Genomic DNA, 19,863 nt, shown 5'->3' on the forward strand with positions numbered 1-19,863 from the left:
GGAGACAAAGGCTTTTGTCTGAAATGCCGCCCATCTTCTGCCGCTAAGTTATGTGACTTTAATATATCGCCCCCCCCCCCCCCCCCCCCCGTTTGGTGCCAGTTGCACCTGTCCCTGTGGAGGTCACAGCTGCGGGGCTTGTTTTGGTCTCGCGGCTGAGCGTGGCGATGCCGCGTCACGCCCCCACCGCTCACCCCCAATCTCTGCACAGGTGTCGGCTCCGCGTTGGAGGGGGGCCGGGGCCGGGCCGGGACCAAGCTCTTCCAGGATTTCCAGATACTCAGCAGAATCTGGACCCATCCCTGGTGTCTTCAGCTGGACTACATCAGCAAAGAAAACAAGGTGAGGAAAGCGAGGGAGGGGGGGCACGGAAAAGGCGGGCATGCGGCCTTCCTCATCTGCCCCATCTGGGGGGGGGGATATTCGGCAGAGTTTCCCCAAACTCATCAGTTTCTGTGGAAAAGTGAATAGAGAGGCAAGGCATGCAACATGAGGGGGTCTGAAGGCAAGGCCAGGTGGGACAGTTGGTGTCGATCTGTGGCACTCGTATGCGCTGGTCGCCTGGCAACCGTGTGGCACTGGCGAGGATGTCATTTCCACCGTGATTTTCAGCTCCGTCTATAGCGACGGAAGCTTGCATTGGGAGCTTGGGTTCAGTCTGCGCCTGCCCCTCTCCGCAAAGTGTGACCCGACCGTGAGAATTCGCACAAGTGTTCTGGATTATGTTTTAGGGCTTCTCTTCAAATTATACGCTGTGATATTATTTTGCAGCTTGTCAGCAAAGGTGACTGTGCAAGCCAGCTCCCCCGAGCTGAAAGGCCACCTGTAGCTGTTATTGTGGGATTTTTCCTCGTCTCGACGGTCTGTGGACAGCCCCCCCTCTACCCCCCTGCGTGGAGACTTTTGGTTCACAACTGAAGTGCAAGATTCTAGATGTTCATTATTATTATTTTTTCAGTTTTTTGGGCAGTCCGGGTTTTATACGCCATAATAAGCGTCAGCGATGTTGTTAAGGGCTGAGGTCCCTAGTGTATTTACTGTGGGACACTGAGAAGAGTCATATAACCAACCGGGGGACAGCAGCTTGCTAACACAGTCCTTTTAAGTATCTTTAGCTTCTCTCGGGGGTCTTTAAATTCCGCTGATGTTGGAAAGATTGGCCGTTTCATGTCCAAGTCCGCACCCGTAACGGATTCTGCTCTCTCATCGCAGGGGTACTTTGACGAGGACAGCATGGAGGAGTTCATCGCATCAGAAACAGACGAGTCGTCCATGAGCCTCACATCAGAAGATGAGAAGATAAAAAAGTACGTGCAGCGCCATAGACACGCCGGACCTCCAGGGGGCGCCCTGTCTCATACAGAGCTAGATTTTTCGGAGTGACGGGGGACAGTAACTCTGCACACTTCCGTTCTCTCTGATATTCATTGCACATATCTGCTCAAACTGTCAAGTGGCTCTGGAGCAGAGCAAGCAAATTCAAGTGTACTTGCCACTTAAGTCAGACATAGGTATTACTTTGATATTTTTACGCTGTGACTGAACCCGTTCCCCAAACGGCCCCAGGATAGCTCCTTCGCATGCGGAGCCGCAATAGTGTTTATTGGGCAGAGGGGACTCGTCCAAACCAGGCCCCAGAGTCATTAATGTTTAGTGTTTACCGTGTACTGGCCAAGATGCAGGCAAGGAGAAGTGTGCCATTCATAGACTGAACACGCCCCCTCCCCTCCCCTAACCACCCTTCTCCCCCCCCCCCCCCCCCCAAATCCATGACTGCACACAGGAAGAAGCGAGGCAAGGGAAAGAAGGCCAGCATGGACGAATCGGACAGCGACGACCTGGAAGTTATCAAAGAGTGGAACACTAGCTCCCGAGGCGGCAACCCTGAGGGGCGGAACCGGGCGGAGCCTGTGGAAGAAGGTAGTCCTTCTACCCCGCCCCCCCCCCCCATAGGGGGATCATTCACCCCCCCTCCATTCTTGTGTGCATTTATGAACCGTAACTGTCAGTTGTGACTCTATTGGTCGACAGAATTATTAATTACTGGGGATGCAATTTAATACTGTTTACAGTTAGCTAGAGTGCAGGCCGTCAAGCACAGAACGCGACGGTCGTCCCTGTGAAGCCCATCCGACCTTCTTTCTTGGTCTCCCAACAGTGAGAGCGACCTCTAGCTCCGGCCCTGGTAGTCCCTCTCCTGACTGGCACAAAGATTTTGTGACGGAAGCTGATGCCGAGATTTTGGATCATTCCGGAAAGATGGTGCTCCTTTTTGAAATTCTCCGGATCGCGGAGGAGCTTAACGACAAAGTGTAAGTCTCGTTGCGTGAAGAACGTGCTGGAGGCTCTTACCTCTGCCATCTGTAGTTATGTGAACCCTTTATCCGATGCTGATTGGCTGATTCCTCCCTGTCACACTTCTAGCCTGGTGTTCAGCCAGTCCCTCATTTCGTTAGACCTGATTGAAGACTTCTTGGAGCTGGCCTGCAGGGCAAAGGAAGAGGAGAAGCCCTCTCTGTATAAAGGTGGGCTACGGTGGGAGAGGGGAGGGTGCTCTGGGCTGGGATCTGCGGGGCTTCTGTACACCCAGTAGACGCTTTGTGGCGTTAAAGCCTTCTGGACTAACTTTCCCTTCAGCTATTGCGCATCACATTCCGAACTATCCCATCCCAACTCCGTTTCCAAGGTGATGTTGACAATTGAGTACTGATGGATATTCCTCTGCTGGTTCCGTTTGTTTGTATTTATTTATTCATTAAGTCCTGCCGAGACCCCAGCAGTGAGCTCTGGGCTTCCTCCCCCCATCACTGTTATGGAATGAGGACCAGCTGTAAAGCCCGTCTCTTGTAGTTGCGACGGGTGACCTGCAGAGCGGTGCTCTTACACGCCAGCACCAATCCATGTGGCCTTAATTCAGATCTTGTGCGTCTGCGTGGCTGCTCCACTTTACGGCTTTATCTTGCCCCCAATCTGAGGTCCGACTCCTGCTGGTTCCGATTGCTGTCCTGAGCTTCCTGGGTCTACTTAATGGATACATATGTGGAGATACCAGGGACCTCCAGGCAAATAGCATGTCTGGCATCACCCATCACATGTGTGTCCACACGTCTGCCGGACTCCAAGGCAACAGAACTGACACTTGACTTTACAGAGGAGCTGAGATACATACACATGTGGGAACACACACAAACACACTCACACACACACACACTCACACTCAGTTGTGCAGCCTCCAGCCATAAGGTCATGTTCCTAATTAAACTGCTGCAGCTGTTTTTACTTTCATTTTGAAAATGATTAGACCTTGACTCCCCCCCCCTCTTTTTTTTTTAATTCGCCTAAAAATGTTTGCTTAAGGGTTTGCAATTTATAACGAAAAGATCACAGCCCTGTAATTGGAAACACGTTCAAATGCCGGCCGTGAACACCAGCAGAAGGAGCGGCCATATTAAAGCCTGTGCCCCCCCCCCCCCCCCCGCACTCCCCACCCGCCCATGTGCCTGCAACCCCCCCCCCCCCCCCCCCGTAAATACCTGAACACAATTTTTCACTTGGGTCTCTGAGTGTCCTGCTGCCCCAGGCACAAATCCACAGGCCCCCTTTTCTCATCTTTTTGTCATGCGGCATCGATTTGTGAGCATCTCCTGCTTTGATGCTGCCCTTTGCGGAACCCCTACCAGCTGCAAATGATGGGGTTTTAAAAAAATATTTATTTATTTTTTTCCTCTCCCCACCTCACTCTCGCAGGAGATGGGAAGTGGTTCCGAAACATCGACTACTACCGCCTGGACGGGTCCACTGCCGCTACGACCAGGAAAAAGTGGGCCGAAGACTTCAATGACACCAGCAACATACGGTAAGACTGCCTGTTTGTGATCAGACTGCTATTGAGTCGCACCCCCCCGACCCCCCCGACCAGAAAGTCCGATGAGAGCCTCCTACGTGTGGCTGAAAAGCGTTTTCTGTGTTAAAAGGCCACAGGCGATAGGAAGCGCTCCTTATGCAGATTTGTGGTCGTACCTAACGACAAGTCGCCCGTCTGGTCCCGGGTAGCTACCCAGGGTTACAACTGATCAACTTCATATCCTCATTTGGTCGCTTATGTCCACCAGATGTTACATTTCGGAAGAGGCATTTATTGGAAGAATGTTATTCCTTGGAATAACTTGCGTTTTTTTATTTATTTTGTCTTGCTTCACCAGGGGTCGTTTATTTCTCATCTCCACGAGAGCTGGGTCTCTCGGAATCAACCTAGTAGCTGCTAACAGGGTCATTATTTTCGACGCCTCGTGGAACCCCTCCTACGACATTCAGAGTATCTTCAGGGTGTACCGGTTCGGCCAGCTGAAGCCTGTGTTCGTGTACCGGTTCTTGGCGCAGGTAAATACCGACTTAGTCTCCCACGATGCATTTGGTGTATGGCTTATTCACGGGAACGCATAAACCAAAACGCGATTCTGAGAATTTAGTTTATTTGGGGGGGGGGCATGTAGTTGACAGCATTTCCCGAGAACTGACCCTCCCCCACACCGATTGTGTGATGGGCGTTTCTCCGCAGGGAACCATGGAGGAGAAGATCTACGACCGGCAGGTGACCAAACAGTCGCTGTCCTTCCGAGTGGTGGACCGGCAGCAGATCGAGCGCCACTTTACCATGAACGAGCTGACGGAGCTCTACACGTTCGAGCCCGACCAGTTGGATGAGCCCAACTCGGAGAAGAAGAGCAAACGGGCCACGCCCATGCTGCCTAAGGTTAGGCGTGAGCTCACAGCGGGATTTAAAGAGTATATGCCGGAAATTGTTGTTAATCGTTCCATCAAGTTTACCACTGGTGTTGCCTGACAAAGAGGACTATAACGTTGGCCTCAGTTGACGTCCAGCCTACCCACCCCCCCCCAGAACAAATCCGGGGGTCAATCTCTGCTTATCTCTGGCACTAAGGGTCTGCACACCCACATCCGGAGATGATGTGCAGCTGCTTTCGTGAGCAGCGCAGCCTCGTTTATTTTCGGAGGGTGCAGGTGCGCCAATGCTGAGGAGAGAGGTCCTGGGGTTTTACGAGCTGACAGTGTTGTTCAGCGGTATGTTGTGGGGGGGGGGGGGGGGAGATGGGTCTCTTGCTTTTAACGGTTCTTACCTCAGATGTATAATCATGTGTTTTTCCACAGGATGTCACTCTAGGTGACCTTTCAGGAATTATGGTGCGATATTCTTATCTGGCTTCATTTGGTGTGACCTCATGAACATCATGAGCTTCACGTCGTATTTTTTGTCGAGAAATATGTGTTCTCTATACAACCCACGTTCTTTGCTGCACTAGGTGGAGGTTCTACCTGTGGAGCTTTTAGCTTTGAGCGATTGCCCTTTGACCCCGATTTGACTTTCTTGTTTATGATCATGGCATCAACTCACACTCAAAGCAGCTAACCCTTCCTGCAGATATAGTGGGCCCTCTCAAGCTGTTACCGACCCCCGACCAACGTGATCATAAAAATTGTTGCCATTTGGGTATCCTTTCCTTAACCTGGTGACCCTTAAAACATATGGACCCAGAAGGAAGCCCCAACTCATTTGTGCAATGGGTCAATTGTGGATGATAGTGTCAAACCCTCCAGGGCCTAGTAAACATAGGTATGGTGTTTGTGTGTTGAGGTAGGAATAGGGCAGAAATTAAGCAAGCTTATGGTCTCTGGAGCCTGCAGTCACCCCCTCTAAGATCATAAACTTGTGTTAAATCACGAGGCTGACCAGACAAAGCTGAGTGCTATTTCCAGAACATTCCTCCTTGACTGGAAGAGCTCATAATGTCACTTATGCATTAATATCTTTGTTTCAAGATTGGATTTCTCCTCCTCCTAGATACTTCTGTTTGTCATACAGACGGAAGTTGACTTGACGATAGGGACAAATAACCTTATGTGTACTTAATTGTTCAATTAGTAACATTCCTTAATGCCTTTTCAAAAACATAGTTTCTAGTAAGGAGTGGGGTTGAGCAGTTGTGTGTCTTCCTCATTAATATTTGTCAAAAATTCGCATTTTATGGTTGGAAATGTGAAAGAAAAAAGGAATCAAAGATCTACAAAACATATCATGGTGACATTTCATGCCCCAAACTCTTGTTCACCTGATGTCTGGGTAGCATGAGTAGCTGTTGTGATTAGTGCTGGCGCAGATCAGGTAGGTCTTAAAAGAACATGGCACGAGAGCCCTAGACGTGGCGTCCAGCAGTGCCCAGGCTCTCAGGCGGAGCGTCCTGCCTGCAGGGTCTTCTGCTCCGCAGCTGCTGCTGGGGGAACAGCTGCGCGACTCTGTTTTGACTTCATTTATGTGAGCGATTCCGGGACGTCAAATACCACCGGGGTAGTCGTTAGACATACCTCTGAAGTCGCGAGCGGATAATCACAAGTCACGGCCTTTACTTTGAACACTGCGGAGCGGCTGATTACGGACGTTTCGGTCCGCGAGATGTGCTCATCGTTTTTTTTAATACACGGTCCCACCATAGAGCTGGGCCCGAATGTCTTATAAATGCAAGGCAGTCCTAACTTGCAAAGGGCACCCGCTCGTTTGAAGTTGCTCTCCAGTAGCGTGGCCAAAAAAGTCTGCATTTTTCTGTAATGGATAAATTCAGAAGACATGGCTAAGGATCTGGTATGGAGTTACTCATAGCCACCCATGTTGCACGCATGTGTCTGACTGTATTTTTGGACACATTAGAGGGTCTGGGTGATGCTGTCCTATGTCTAGAGGGGCAGGTGTGAGGTTAATAACTGTGTGCCTTCCCATCAGACACCTCTGAGTCATGAATTAATGTCAAATAAGTTGATTGATCAGGAAATATGATTTTTTTTTTTTTCCCCTTAAAGGGTGGTGTTCAGAGATCCTGCTAGTTAATGTTTAAAGTTTGACAAGAGGTCAGAAGGCAGTTCCTCGGATTAAGTGGGAAGAATGAAGGATTCCCTTCGAAGTGTGCCGGCCAGTGTCTGCATGTAATGGGATCGTGTCGTCATGGAGAGGCTCTGTCTCCTCTTCCTCAGAGAGGCTGAAATGCCTCTCTGAGGAAGACAATCCAGGAGTTGCGGCCCAGTCATATCCACCCCGAGTGTTTGAGGTTATCTTTCGGACTGGCCACATCTCCCCCATCTTTAACCCAAACTTAGCCTGCTATCGTTTAAAAGGAAAAAAAAAGTGTCTCACCCTCATTTGAGCAGGTCTCTGAAGCTTCAAAACAGGCATCTAATTTATCATCCCCCTGCCCCGACCTCCAACCCCTACAAAAAATGTCTTTATAATCTTCAGAGGAACTAATTGGAGACAAAGGAAATCTGTTGTTCTGTAATGACAAAGGGGAACACCGGAGGGCGGCATGAGAGCCGCCCACACTGCAGTCCGATTCTGCCTGGGGAGCTTTGAGTAACCAGTGTCGGATGGGGGGGTGGTTGAGCTATGCTGCAGGTCTGGTCCTGCTGATGAGTCAGAACCGCTGCCCGGATAGAATGGGGGGGGGGGGGATAATGCTGAACCTATCACAGCAGGTCGCAGGTGGGAAAAGGGGTCATTTGCTACCGTTATTCTGCCCTCCGGGGCTCATCCTGCGCAGCGGGGCAGGCCTCCGTGTTTTTAATTAGGTACAGGAATTTGCTTCTAATGAGCCAGCTCAGATGTTGAGTTTGGTCCGCGCTTCATTCCGAAAACAGCCCGGTTCCCTAAATGCAGGGCTATAACGGCTCTGAGGAAGATCTAGCACCTTCCCGGGAATACAGTGAGGCCCGTTCGGACTCCGCGGTGCTCCAAATCGGGCGGCCGCCATCAGAGGCTAGGAGACGCACTATTGGGCGTGCAGCCCAGTCGGAAGTGGCGGACCTACACCGGTGTTTACACCAAGCTGCATGCCACTCGCCTTTAGCTGGGAGCTCGGCATTGACAGACCGAGGTTTGGTATTACAAATATCACCACTGCCCCCTCCCATGCTTCTCAGACAGGGCTGCTCCTCTGGGGATTTGCGGCAGCTAACACACCGGCATCCCTTTTTAATGATGTAACACTTCAGCATTTTGTACTCTGAATCGTTGACTAAAGATGAAAAATTAGAAATGACATCCCTGTTAGAAGTGGGGTCGTACTGCTTAGAAGGGCCAGTTTTTAATGTTTAGCACACTAGCATGCTTTGGGAATAGCAAAAATTGTCATTACAACCTATAGCCATTAAAAATATCTTTCCAGAAAATTAATATGTATGCAAAAGTACAATCCTGCCGCCTGACAAGTGCTTTCCCTGCCCTGAGCAGTGCCCCCTGGCACGGCACCTTCTGCTTCTGGCCAGCTTTGTTGGCATAGCGAAACAGGGCAGGAGAGCTGGTGGCCGCAATCAGGTCAGCATCAGGCACGACCTTACAGAGGCTCTGGTAAATGTGATGTTTAGCATCATTTGTGGGAGGGCTGTTTTTCCAAGATTGTTTGCTCTTCAAGCATCTGTCAATTTCCCTTTCTGCTTTTGTGTTAATTTGACTACCCCCCCCCCCCCCCCCCCCCAAAGCAGTTTTCAACCAGCTGCCCTAGTGAATCTTCATATGCATCACCAGGAGTATGATTCAAGATAAACGCAAGAGAAATTGATTACTCTGGATGGCCTAAGTAATTTACCATTATGCAGCATTAAGACGTCGCCAACTCGCTGCTGGAGGGTGTGCAGGGCCCAGGAACGGGGCAGGGTGTTTGCAGGCTGGCCTCCATGCCCAGTGAGGTGCTGCAGCCCAGCCCAGCACCGTCCTGGGGCTGCCGTTCACCTGGGACCCGATGCAGGCCAGCATTTTCATGCCCCTGGAGCTCCCTAACTGTGTTGCTAGGATGAGAACCTGGACTCCTGCCCTGTTTTCTGCTTCCAGCCAGGAGACTTGCTCACTGCGGTCAGGTCGTTTACATTTCTCCCGTTGGGAATCCACCCTCCCCCCCCCCCCCCCCCCCCCCCAACAGAGGTTTTTCTGAAGGGGGGAGGGGGCCGTCTCCTTACCCGGCAGGTTAGCAGGCAGCCCACATGGGGGGGGGGGGAGAAGCAGCTCCTTATTAGTTCAGACATAAGAGGCGCATGTGTTCTGAGCAGCTCAGAGATAGACCGGACCACCCTGGGAGCTCAGCCCAGAAATTAATTAGGAATCTCTCTGCACCCATTGCCCCCCTCCCACAAACCCAGGACTGCCATGCTGCCATCTGACCCCGAGGCTCCGTGACCCATTTACGGCCCTGGAATTGGACACGGTTCCGATAAGGCTTAACTCGGGGTTCGCTGGAAATGAGAGCACAGAGAGGGCCTGTGTTTGTGGGAGATGTAAGCAAGTGGCTTAATCATCAGATTGCCCCCCCCCCCCCCCCCCCCCACCGGGGCTCACATTCTAACAAGCATCCACGGCGTATCTTCTCTGTACACGCATCGACCAGTCTCCACACCTCTCCCACCGCACACGGGAAAGTCTGTCACCCCTCCCCCACCCTCTGTCCAACTCTGGAAATCTTGTAGCGGTGTGGCCCGGCGCCTCAGAGAGAGGCGAGCTCCCTCCATGTCTGCACTGGGCCAGGCGCACGTCTCCTCTGCGCTTTTCTGACTCCCTCTCAGGGGGTGGGCCGTCGCCATCGTGATTGAGCTCGTTGCTGCCACATGTTTTTGTTTTCCGGCCATCAGAGCCACTTAGCGCCGAGGCCTTGTGAGCGCGCGTTCCGTCGTCCTGCAGTGCATTTCACCTCCCCGGCGTCATCTGGAAAGCATGCCTCTGTTATTGTTACCTGTCTCGGCCACGTTATCTTTCGTTTTGTTTCGTTCCACCCAAAAATAGAGCCCGATCTGGTCTGTTCATAACTCCCCTCCTAGCCACGGATCTGGTTTCGCCAAGTTGGGTCGTCTGTTTATTTTCTGTTTATTCTAGCCTGATGCAAAGCTAGCTTGCAATCAATCCTTAATTTTCTAACAAGTCTTTTTTTTTTCCTCTTTCATTTTCTTCTTTTTGCTCTGACTTTGACTTTTATGATTAATTTTGTTTGCAGAGGTGAAATCATTGTCACTCTTCAGTGGAAGTAGGCGGGGTCGAGGGGGAGTGGGTGGAGCTTGAGATCAAACAGGCGCAGGGTGCAGGGGAACAACGTGCAACGGTTTCCAGAGCGCGGAGTCCATTTAACGTAAAGGCGAGACAAAGAAAAGCAAACACATAGGGCGTAGCGTAATTTAAACCACGTTTGCATGAACTGGCTTGGCTGAGAATTTTTTATTTTTTTTAACTCAGGTATTGTTTTCAATAACAGTGTTGCCATGGAAACCCAGAATCACGTGAAAACCCTCTGAATCCTTTCAAAACGTGTCCGCTATGGGGCGCTCGCCCAAGCAGCTGCGTGGCATGGGTGCTAACCAGCTGCCCACATATTCAGTATGGTATTAATCTTAATATTGGTATTAATGGTATTAATCTTAATATTTGATTTAATTCAAGCAAACAAACATGGGGCTAGGAGTTTGTTTTCCAGGGTCTTTGACCTGTGCTAACGAAATGTCAATGGTGTCATGAATCACTGCAAACTGGCACCCCATCTTCTCCACTGTGGTTGAGGTCTAAGGGTTTTAGCTTTGATCGCGGGGCTTTAAACCTGTCCCCCCCCCCCCCCCACTTCTCTCGCAGGACCCACTTCTGGCAGAGCTGTTGCACAGCTTCAAGGAGCAGATTGTGGGCTACCACGAGCACGACTCGCTGCTGGACCACAAGGAGGAGGAGGCCCTGAGCGAGGAGGACCGCAAGGCCGCCTGGGCCGAGTACGAGGCCGAGAAGAAGGTTTGTGCCCTGTCCATCCTGCGGACGTAGCGCTAGGCTAGCAGGAACTATATCTTAAGCCCCTTCCTAAATAGGAAACCTCATTTCATGGTTTAATTTAGAGTGGCTCAGGATCAAAATGGGTGGACAGAGGTGGTGCTGTTCAGCCAGTCTATGGCAAATAGCACTTTTCAAACAAAAATGCTGTCAAACAGGCAACTAGACATAAGTACAGCTAAACTTAGCTTTCAGTAAATGCCTAGGTACACCTGTAAGCCAGTGTTTCCCAATCCCACATTTTTGCTCCCTCTACCGGGAGCTGTGAGGGAGCAAAAATGTGGACCTGCTGTGAGTCCCTGTGGACTGTATTGGGAACCACTGGTGTTAGCAGTATTGGAGCAGGAGCTATACAACTTCCAACAAAGCAAGCATGACGTACCTGGGATCACATGAGGAGGATGAACCAGGCCAATGGGAACAAACTTCAGTTCCTTGTTACCATGGACGTGAGATGTGGCCTGAAAAAAGGTGCTTAAAATGCCATTAAATAAGTCCGTTAGCCAGCTGAACTCCAGGCATCTTCAAGCTGGTCAAACCCAGACCCCCTAAGATACAAGCAGATGCAAGATACTGAAAAATATGTTGGTCCGTAGGGTAGAGTGACCAGATAACCCATGTCAGGGAGGACACCATGAGGTACTTCGTGTTTTACAAACTACTTTAAAACCGAAAGGTTCCTGTACTTGGCTAATTAGGACAGCTCTTCTTGTGCTTTTACTGGTTTGTGTCCTTGATTGAAAGACTCATCCTGCTGTTTCACATTAACATTAGTGACACATGCATGATTATAGTAGATTGACCAATCAGCACACAGCAAGAACTCGATGCTTCCAGGTCCTTTTAATTGAAATGATAGTTTACAAATCCTGTCCTAGACCAAAGTGTCCTCTCTGACATGGACTATCTGGTTACCCTAGTGTCAGAGTGGGCGATCTTTCCTGCAAATCATATTAGTCTTTATAAAACAATCTGAATTGTGATCTTTCTTCCTAATTTGAAATGTACTATCAAGAATATCCAGACTCAAAGAAGCTTAAGGACTTGCCTATTAGCACCATTTAAAATACAATATTGCATTAAAGACACTGTTCTCAAAATGGTCATTAAATCCTGAATTAAACTTTATTTTAAATATTAAACAATGTTGCGTCCTGGCTCATGTCAGGATGTGTACATTCGCAAAAATGGCATCAAATGCGGAAAAAAAGAACTCTGCAAGTCCAGAGACTGAAGTCCTGCTTTAACACATCATCATCTATGGAATCAAGGGGCCTTTAATTAGAGCCTGATTCAAGTCATTTTGCAGTTTGAGATGCTCATCCTGATATTGCATCGTTGTACAATAGCATCAATAGCCCATTAATATTACTGATGATATTGTTAGGCTATACAAATACATTTAGAATGATATGATGATTTGAATTGTATAGTCGAACAGGATGTTGTCAGTAATCCTTTCTCATTGTCAAGGGTGGGGGCAGAACGTCCCCACCAATGTGAAAATTCGCGAATACTTCCCCTCTATCCTCAACCCCTAAGTCTGCTATCCTGAACGATAACATAAAATGTATATTACCAATTTCCGAAAAAAACAGTACTGTACTTGTACCCTTTGTATGTTAAATTACTTAGTCGTTTCCTATCAAGACCTCTTCATATAATGTACAAACCATCTAAATTATGCCCCGCTAAGTACAAAGTTACTACTATACGCCCTGGGAGCACAAAAGTTTGGACTCCGTAATGCACAATCAATGGCACTGAAAAGTCACTGTGAGAAACGCAAGATTCTATGGTGACAAAGACCGCGTACAAGACTTTTAATATTAAAGATGCACTCACGCTAATATTTCTATATTATATGATTTTATGTGATCCAAATCATTTCCTCTATTGTTTTTGTCTTACTTGTCTGCAAATTTTCAGCAAGCTCCAAAAATATTCCTGCTTAATTGTTCATGGGCAATCATGAATAACCAAAACTGTGAATGTCACACACATGAATGTGAAAGTTACTGTATATATGAATTTCCAAAGTCAAAATAGCTTCAGACTAATACAGTCCATTGGTGAGAGATTGTGGAAACACCTAGCGTTTTTGGCATCACGCTTTAAAAATTGCTGCACGATATTGGCAGTAATGTTTATAAACATTCAAAAAATGTTTACCAATATACATTGGACGATTAAAGAAGCAACTGGAGCAACAGTTGAATAAATTTCTGCAATCTCTAAATTGGAAGTAAATTTTGGCCACTACTGTAGGTTTAAATAACCACAGACTAATTGCACATGACTTTTATGAGTGGTCAAGACCTGTCGGACATTTTGATCATACCTAAGAGAATATTCAAAATATGAGAATATTGGTGAATGCTGCAAGTTCTGCTATATCACTGGTACTAGCAACTTACGAACAAATCTGTTCGGACAAGTAGTTCTTGCATGAGGCCCAATGTGAGTATTGCCGTGACGCACGAGGAGGTGTGGTGCGGATCAGGCAGCGACACGCGTTATTACTGGCCATCGTTGTTTAGAAATGTTACACATAAAGCAGCATGATTTCTACCATTCACGTGAAAAGTGGATCGTACATGTCTTCAGGATCGATCACAACTTAAAATCATCAGATTGTGCATCTCTATTGGTAGGTTTCCCGTGGAACATTTTTCAGTGCTGTCCTTCAGTGCTTTTGATCATTTTATCGGCTGCTGGCTGATCCGTGTACATAGCTGAGGGGGTTTGGGTCTTCCTCATGAATGTCGGACAGTACTGCTGGCATCTGGTGCTGGGTAGTAACCATAATGTAGATCGGATTATGCAGTGCTTAACGCGATTCCTTCTTTGGCCTGATTGAACCAGGCAACCTTCACACGGTTATCTGGCAGATAATCCGCCTTTTTCCAGTCGGTGGTCATCTGTTTCTTCAGAACCACACCTGAAACGAGGACCATCCCCATGGTCGACAGATCGGCGTGAGGTGGCTCTCAGCCTCGTCTAAAGCGCTTCTTGGAAATCTTTGGTCCTCGTGTGGTGGAAAAAGCCTGCTGTTTAGCTTATGAAATCATCTCCCCCAGGTATATCAGTGCTTAAAAGTGAGATTTTTATTTATTAATTCTCTATTTTCTCTAAAGCCCCTTTTCGGAGGGAATCAACGGGCCGTGAGCTCAGTGACTCAGTGAACCATGCCTGGCTTCCTTGCCATTGTCTCCAGATTATGTGGGGGCAGGTTGGGTTGGCTGTTCTCCCCCAACATATGTCATCGGTTAATTAATAGAGTTTTTGGAAAGGAATTACGGGGTGCGGTGTAAGTCTCTCGCATCCTTCAGTGGCAGTGTAATCCTATAGTCTGCACCATCGTAACTCACTTTAATGATTATTATTTGTCCAGCCACAAGCCCCCGTCCTGCCCTTGTGTGATCTTAGCCCCCCCCCCCCCCCCGCTTTCCTATAACATGGAATCTGCATGAGAACGATCCCCCATTTTTGACTAGAGATCCTCTCTACTGCTGTGACCTTTGTAATCCTGGGTCGCATTTTCTGAATGATCACCAAAACCAGGAAACCTTGCTTCCTGACCATTGTTTTTTTTTCCGTAATATTTTAAAAAAAAAAGTCTTAATTTCGGAAGGTTAAACGTGGTGAACCCAATATTGGAGTGAAAACGACCCGTAGCTGGAGACATACATAAACACGTACGCTAATACCATTTGTACACAACCTACATCATCTCTGGTATTATGACAACTGAGGGTAAAAGACCCGTTAGATTATAATGGTAGAGGATGAATTCTTCATGTAAAAATCATAAGAGCGAGTGGCGGAGCCCAGCCGGGGGGGGGGGCGGTGATTGCATTATCCTCAGGGGCGGGCTAAGCACCCCTTGTCCCGCCCCTCCGTGACTTGCTCGGCGAATGGCTTCACAAGCATATGTCGTATTTTGAATCCAGGAAATGGAAAATCGGGGTAAAGTCGTCTTCGCTGGGCTCAGAGCGAAATCCGACCTTCATGGCTTCTGTTCCGTCCCCAAGGACTTCAGAATGTGCAGAGGATGAATTTTTCTTATTAAATTGTGAATTGTGGTTATTATTTATTTATTTATTTTTAAAAACACAATTTTGCCAATGGGTCAGGTGTGTGTGTGGATTATGTCTATTACATTTTGGGGACCAAATGTTCCCCACAATGCAATAAAAACCTGTTATTTTAACGTTGTGGGGACCATTCTTCAGGTCCCCACAAAGATCTGTGACTGCAATCAAAAAACCAAAAACGTAATAAGTCTCATATTTTGTTTGGTTACTTATGAGTAAGGTTAGGGCTGGGTAGGGATTAAGGTCATCTTGTTGGGATTAGACTTTTTCCCATAGAAATGACTGGAGAGTCCCCACAAGGATACAATTACTAACCTGTGTGTGTGTGTGTGTGTGTGTGTGTGTGTGTGTGTGTGTGTGTGTGTGTGTGTGTGTGTGACAGCGAGCGCGGGCATGTGGTAAGAGACGTGGTTGACACTCCATCGCCTGGCTCACAGACAGCGCCATCCAGACCACGGATACATCGTTCTCGCTGTCTAATGGCATCCAGACCGCAGGCCCAGCTGCGTTCCGCACCTGCCGAAGCCTGGCCTGGCTCACTGGAACACGGGGTGTCCCACTGGGGGGGGGGAGCACAGCGCATCTGCTCCCCACGGCCGTTGTGGTGACCTTTGGTGGGAAGGGGGGCTGTGTTTATAGGAGATAAACAAATGAGTAAGCTGGGATCGGGCCTGTAGTGCAGGTTTATGCTGGGTAACAGAGCGTGTGTTCAGGAGGGGAAAAACTGCGGCGTGGCGGTTAGACCGACATGTGAAATTCCAGGATTATTATTTTCCACCTTTTTTCAGTGAGTTTAGGGTGATTTGAAAAAACAGCAATCTTGGGCCCACTAGTTAAAACACTCTGCTTGATGTATTTTTTTTCTGCTCTGAAACTTACCAGGCTGCCGCCTTCTCTCTCGCTCTCTCACACACACAGGGTCTCTCTCTGCGGGTGAACCAGCCGTCCTACAACCAGATGGGCATGGCCGCCCCCAACTCCTACTTCCCCTTCAACGTGGCTGCTCTGGCCACCATGACCAACCAACAGCTGGAGGTCTGTGGAGCTTCCCGCGAGTCGTCTGCCCTTGGGGCTCGGGGCGAACAGCGCCCGTCGATATTTATAACGGCGACGATCCGGCACGGCGCTCTGCTGTGCTGCTGCCTGTTTTCACATGCTTGTTTTCCTGGTGACAGGATCTTGTTAACCAGGGGAGGCAGAAGGTGATCGAGGCCACTAACGCACTCAAGTCCCTGCCTAGGGAGTCCCTGGATGAAACCATGCAGCGGCTGGTGAGTGTCCTGGGGAGTGACGCGGAGCGGCCGGGCTGTGTTTAGGATTTCCTGGAACTGGCGGGAGGGAGCGATCGCAGGTGTGACGGGCGCTCGCTTGCCTTTACAGCGCGTGGAGAACCGCAGCCTGACGGAGGCACAGGTGCAGTCCATGGCCCTCGGGCATCAGGCGAGCCTGGAGCTGGAGCTGAAGCGACGGGAGGCCGTGTACCGCGACGTGCTCAACAAGCAGCAGACGGTGAGCCGGCCGGCCGGAAGCTGGGCTCCGGGGCCTTTCCTGCCGGTCCGTCACACGTGTCCCCTGACTCCCCATCTTCTCCTCCCCGCAGCTGATGATGTACGTGCAGAAGGTGATCACCAACAGGAAGATGCAGGAGCAGCAGATCGCCATGGCGAACCGGGCCAACCTCCTGAGCCAGCTGGCCTTGCAGAACGGCATGATCGGTCCGGGGGGACTGAGCCAGATGGAACTCCTGGGGCTTTACCAGCAATTGGGCAGCCAGCTGTCTCACGCCCTGCAGAGTGTGCCCTCCACCACCACCCAGCTGAACAAAAACCCCGGCCCCTCCAAGGGCAACTAGCTGACTCAAAAGCACCCAAAACCCACCCCCCCAGTCGGCATACTCTCTCCACTCTGCCAAGGGTTCCACCCTGAACATTTCTGGACAGTGTGATTTAAAACAAATTTTAACCCTGAGAGAAGTATGCAAAATGTCTACGGACAATTTGAAGGGGTATGAAAACGTGCGTGTGTGTGTGTGCGTGTATATATATATCCTTAATGTTGTTCAACTTTTTTTTTTCCATTTTACCAGGTATTTAAAAAAAAAAAAAAATTCCCCACAAATGCTCTTAAGCATTGCATCATTCTTTTCCTCACGATTCCTTTTCCCCCTTAAAGGAGGGCTGTTAATTATTTAAAGTGTTTTTATATGTTACATGAAAGCCTAATATAAAAGCCTAACACGTAAGTGGGACCATAGTATTGCTTGTGACACACTTCTGTGATATAGAAGCACCTGCCCTCTCGAGGCAAAGACACTATCCCCCAAGTAGGTTCCTTCACCCATCTCTGCGACGGACAGCTATGAAGACACCTGGTTCTCTAGGAGAATCGGGAGGCAACACCGGAGAGGAATACTCAAACGAACGTTATGGCCTTACGTCAAGTTCCTGCGCAACTTGTTAAATGAATTTTAAGATGCATCAGCTATCTTTTTTTTTTATTACCTTTTCGTTTTGTATTACGCTTCGAAGCAGTTACGCTAGATGTCGCTGATCATGGTATGGAATGCCTGTGTCGTCCAAATCTGCTTGCTGGATTCTCTGGACTTTTGTAACCTCAAGTTCTTGTTGTAAAGTGTTGCCTAGCATAGTACTGTGGGTACAGTTCACTTTTTTTTTTTTCCCTTTTGTTTTTTTTCGTTCCACTTGTGTTGTGTTCTACTTCGGCACATTTCTCGCTTCTGATGCTAACGCGTTATAGATGTCATGACAAGGAACTAAATTCTCTTATCGGAGACTGTCATCTTCAAATTGCACAAGGTGTATTTCAGTAATATAGAGGAACTTTTTAATCCCTCGAGGATGTTCTCATGTTAGTGAATACACCTCCTTGTTTTGCCATTAATCTGATCTGCTATTTACTAGATAAGTATTTAATATTACATTTAATAAAGTGACCAAAAGGGTGTTTTTCTCGTATTCCTGACGCGTCTTTCTGTGTGTCGAGCCTTTGTGCGCGAGACACGCGCTACCAGATCTTTACCTTTTACTGGTTTTGTCCGTTATGCCTATAGGAGAGCTATTGATGTGCTCAACAGTACTTTGTAAAACACTTGGAAATGAATGTGAAGTCTCATACAGTCATGCGTCGCTTAAAGACCGGGATGCATTCTGGGATGCATCATTAGGTGATTTGACGTTGTGGAAACATCCGAGTACTGAGACTGTATAGTCGACTACACACCTGTGCTATAGCACCTATGGTATAGCTTAAATAGCGATAAAATGTATAGGAAATATATAAACCAGTAATAGTTTTCAAGATATACATACTGTATCTAATTGTACGTGCTATACTTTTATACAACTAGCAGTACAGTAGGTTTGTTTACACCAGCATCATCACAAAAATGTGAGAAATGCGTCGTATTACAACGGTTATGTCGCTAGGCGATGGGAATTTTTCAGCTGTTATCTCCTGGAGCTGCCGTGCTGTATGCAGTCCTTCACTGACGGAAACGTCGTATTGCGGCACGCGACTGTAACACTCGTGATTAGGGTGGCACGTGTACCTAAAAAGTGTTTTATTTATCGACATTTGAGTCTCGTCAGTCTGAAATATGTCTGTGTGAGACTTCAGCAAGCAACATGCACCTCGAAGGGGATCCAGCCGGTCGGACCCAGCCGTCCCGTCTCCTGCACAACCGGTCAGGGTCCTGGAGCCGTGGCGCTTTTATGTTGGCCCCGTGAGCACCGTGCCCAGATGGACCGACTCTGGACACCATTCAGTTTTCACACCATTCACATCTATCCACTCCCCCTCCTTCACCATCACCTTTTTTGTGTTCTCTGTATTATTTTCATTTCTGGAGCTGCCAGGTCTTTATATATAAAATATCATTTTTTTCTTCTCTGCCCTGTCTTTCGCTTTTCAGTCTCCCTCTCGGGAGCTTCGCCTTCACAGCTTGCAAGAATCTGCCAGTACAGAAACATTACAACTATTGCAGATGTTGAAATGTTGATCCATCTCCTTTCTCAGGCCCAGATTACTGCTGCTAGTCCAAATTTGGACCCCCCCCCCCAATTCCCCGTGCTTGAGAGAGGTGCCGCAGTCCACCATCTCTGCTGCCACTCATGCAATTCATCGGCACGTATGGGGGGGGGATGACGTTCCCAGCTCTGAACCCTTTTCCCAGTTTGCCCTGATGTTCCCCATCAGGAAAGTCGCATTCGAGGCGAATTTCAAATGGCTGCACGGGTCGAAAGAACAAGGTTGAGGAGAGCAAAGTGAGTTGGTGTCACCGGTCCCCACGCGTGTTTTTCTCGTCCACTGTCCACGTTACGGCGGAGGTGGGAACACAGTGGTTGGGAGGGCTTGAGGCCGCCTATGCCACCGGCCTGACCGCCCCTGTCCCCCTCTTCCCCTGCGCCAGAGACGTGATTTATTCCTCCTGCGATGAGAAGGGGGGGCGCGTGCCAAGAGCCGTCTCTTTACATCATGAGCAAACGTCCAGATCTCGGGAGAGATGGATCACTTTGAGTTTGCAGCACTGGTGCTCTGGAATTCCGATTCAAGGCAGAGGAAACTGACTTCTCTCAGTTAGACTTTGATCCCTGGTATGGGAATGTTGCGTTCAGTTAAATTATTTTCTGCTGCAGAGTGACTTTACACCTGTTACTGGTTAGAGTGATGACCAGTATTTGAAAACCGTGTACCAGGGCTAATACTGAGAGCCCTTAATGTGTACAATATGCCTCAGTGTGATGTCGATTTAACTTATTTATCACAAACTGAAGTTTGTTTTCCACTTCTTTTTCTTGGCCAAACGGTCAAGGCTTCACATTAGGGAGGTGTCCCTGTCACACGTATCACAGCAACTAACCGTATAGCTGCCCAGACCCAAACAAGCCACTCATG

The 19,863-nt window shown here is 48.6% G+C and overlaps 1 protein-coding gene across 1 annotated transcript in view; it reads left to right on the forward strand.

The window, feature by feature from the left end:
- atrx (ATRX chromatin remodeler) overlaps positions 1 to 17,924 on the forward strand; it is a 40,006-nt gene extending 22,082 nt beyond the window's left edge. Inside the window, exons 23-35 of the mRNA XM_023816401.2 lie at positions 212 to 342; positions 1,213 to 1,307; positions 1,784 to 1,920; positions 2,159 to 2,312; positions 2,425 to 2,525; positions 3,748 to 3,856; positions 4,203 to 4,380; positions 4,559 to 4,753; positions 10,667 to 10,816; positions 15,868 to 15,984; positions 16,125 to 16,220; positions 16,330 to 16,458; positions 16,550 to 17,924. Of these exons, the coding sequence (XP_023672169.1) occupies positions 212 to 342; positions 1,213 to 1,307; positions 1,784 to 1,920; positions 2,159 to 2,312; positions 2,425 to 2,525; positions 3,748 to 3,856; positions 4,203 to 4,380; positions 4,559 to 4,753; positions 10,667 to 10,816; positions 15,868 to 15,984; positions 16,125 to 16,220; positions 16,330 to 16,458; positions 16,550 to 16,801 (1,844 nt within the window). The 3' untranslated portion in view covers positions 16,802 to 17,924. The remainder of the gene's footprint in view (positions 1 to 211; positions 343 to 1,212; positions 1,308 to 1,783; positions 1,921 to 2,158; positions 2,313 to 2,424; positions 2,526 to 3,747; positions 3,857 to 4,202; positions 4,381 to 4,558; positions 4,754 to 10,666; positions 10,817 to 15,867; positions 15,985 to 16,124; positions 16,221 to 16,329; positions 16,459 to 16,549) is intronic.
- Positions 17,925 to 19,863: the final 1,939 nt, after the last annotated feature.

Source organism: Paramormyrops kingsleyae, chromosome 10 (assembly GCF_048594095.1).
Source record: "Paramormyrops kingsleyae isolate MSU_618 chromosome 10, PKINGS_0.4, whole genome shotgun sequence".
NCBI classification, from domain to species: Eukaryota; Metazoa; Chordata; class Actinopteri; order Osteoglossiformes; family Mormyridae; genus Paramormyrops; species Paramormyrops kingsleyae.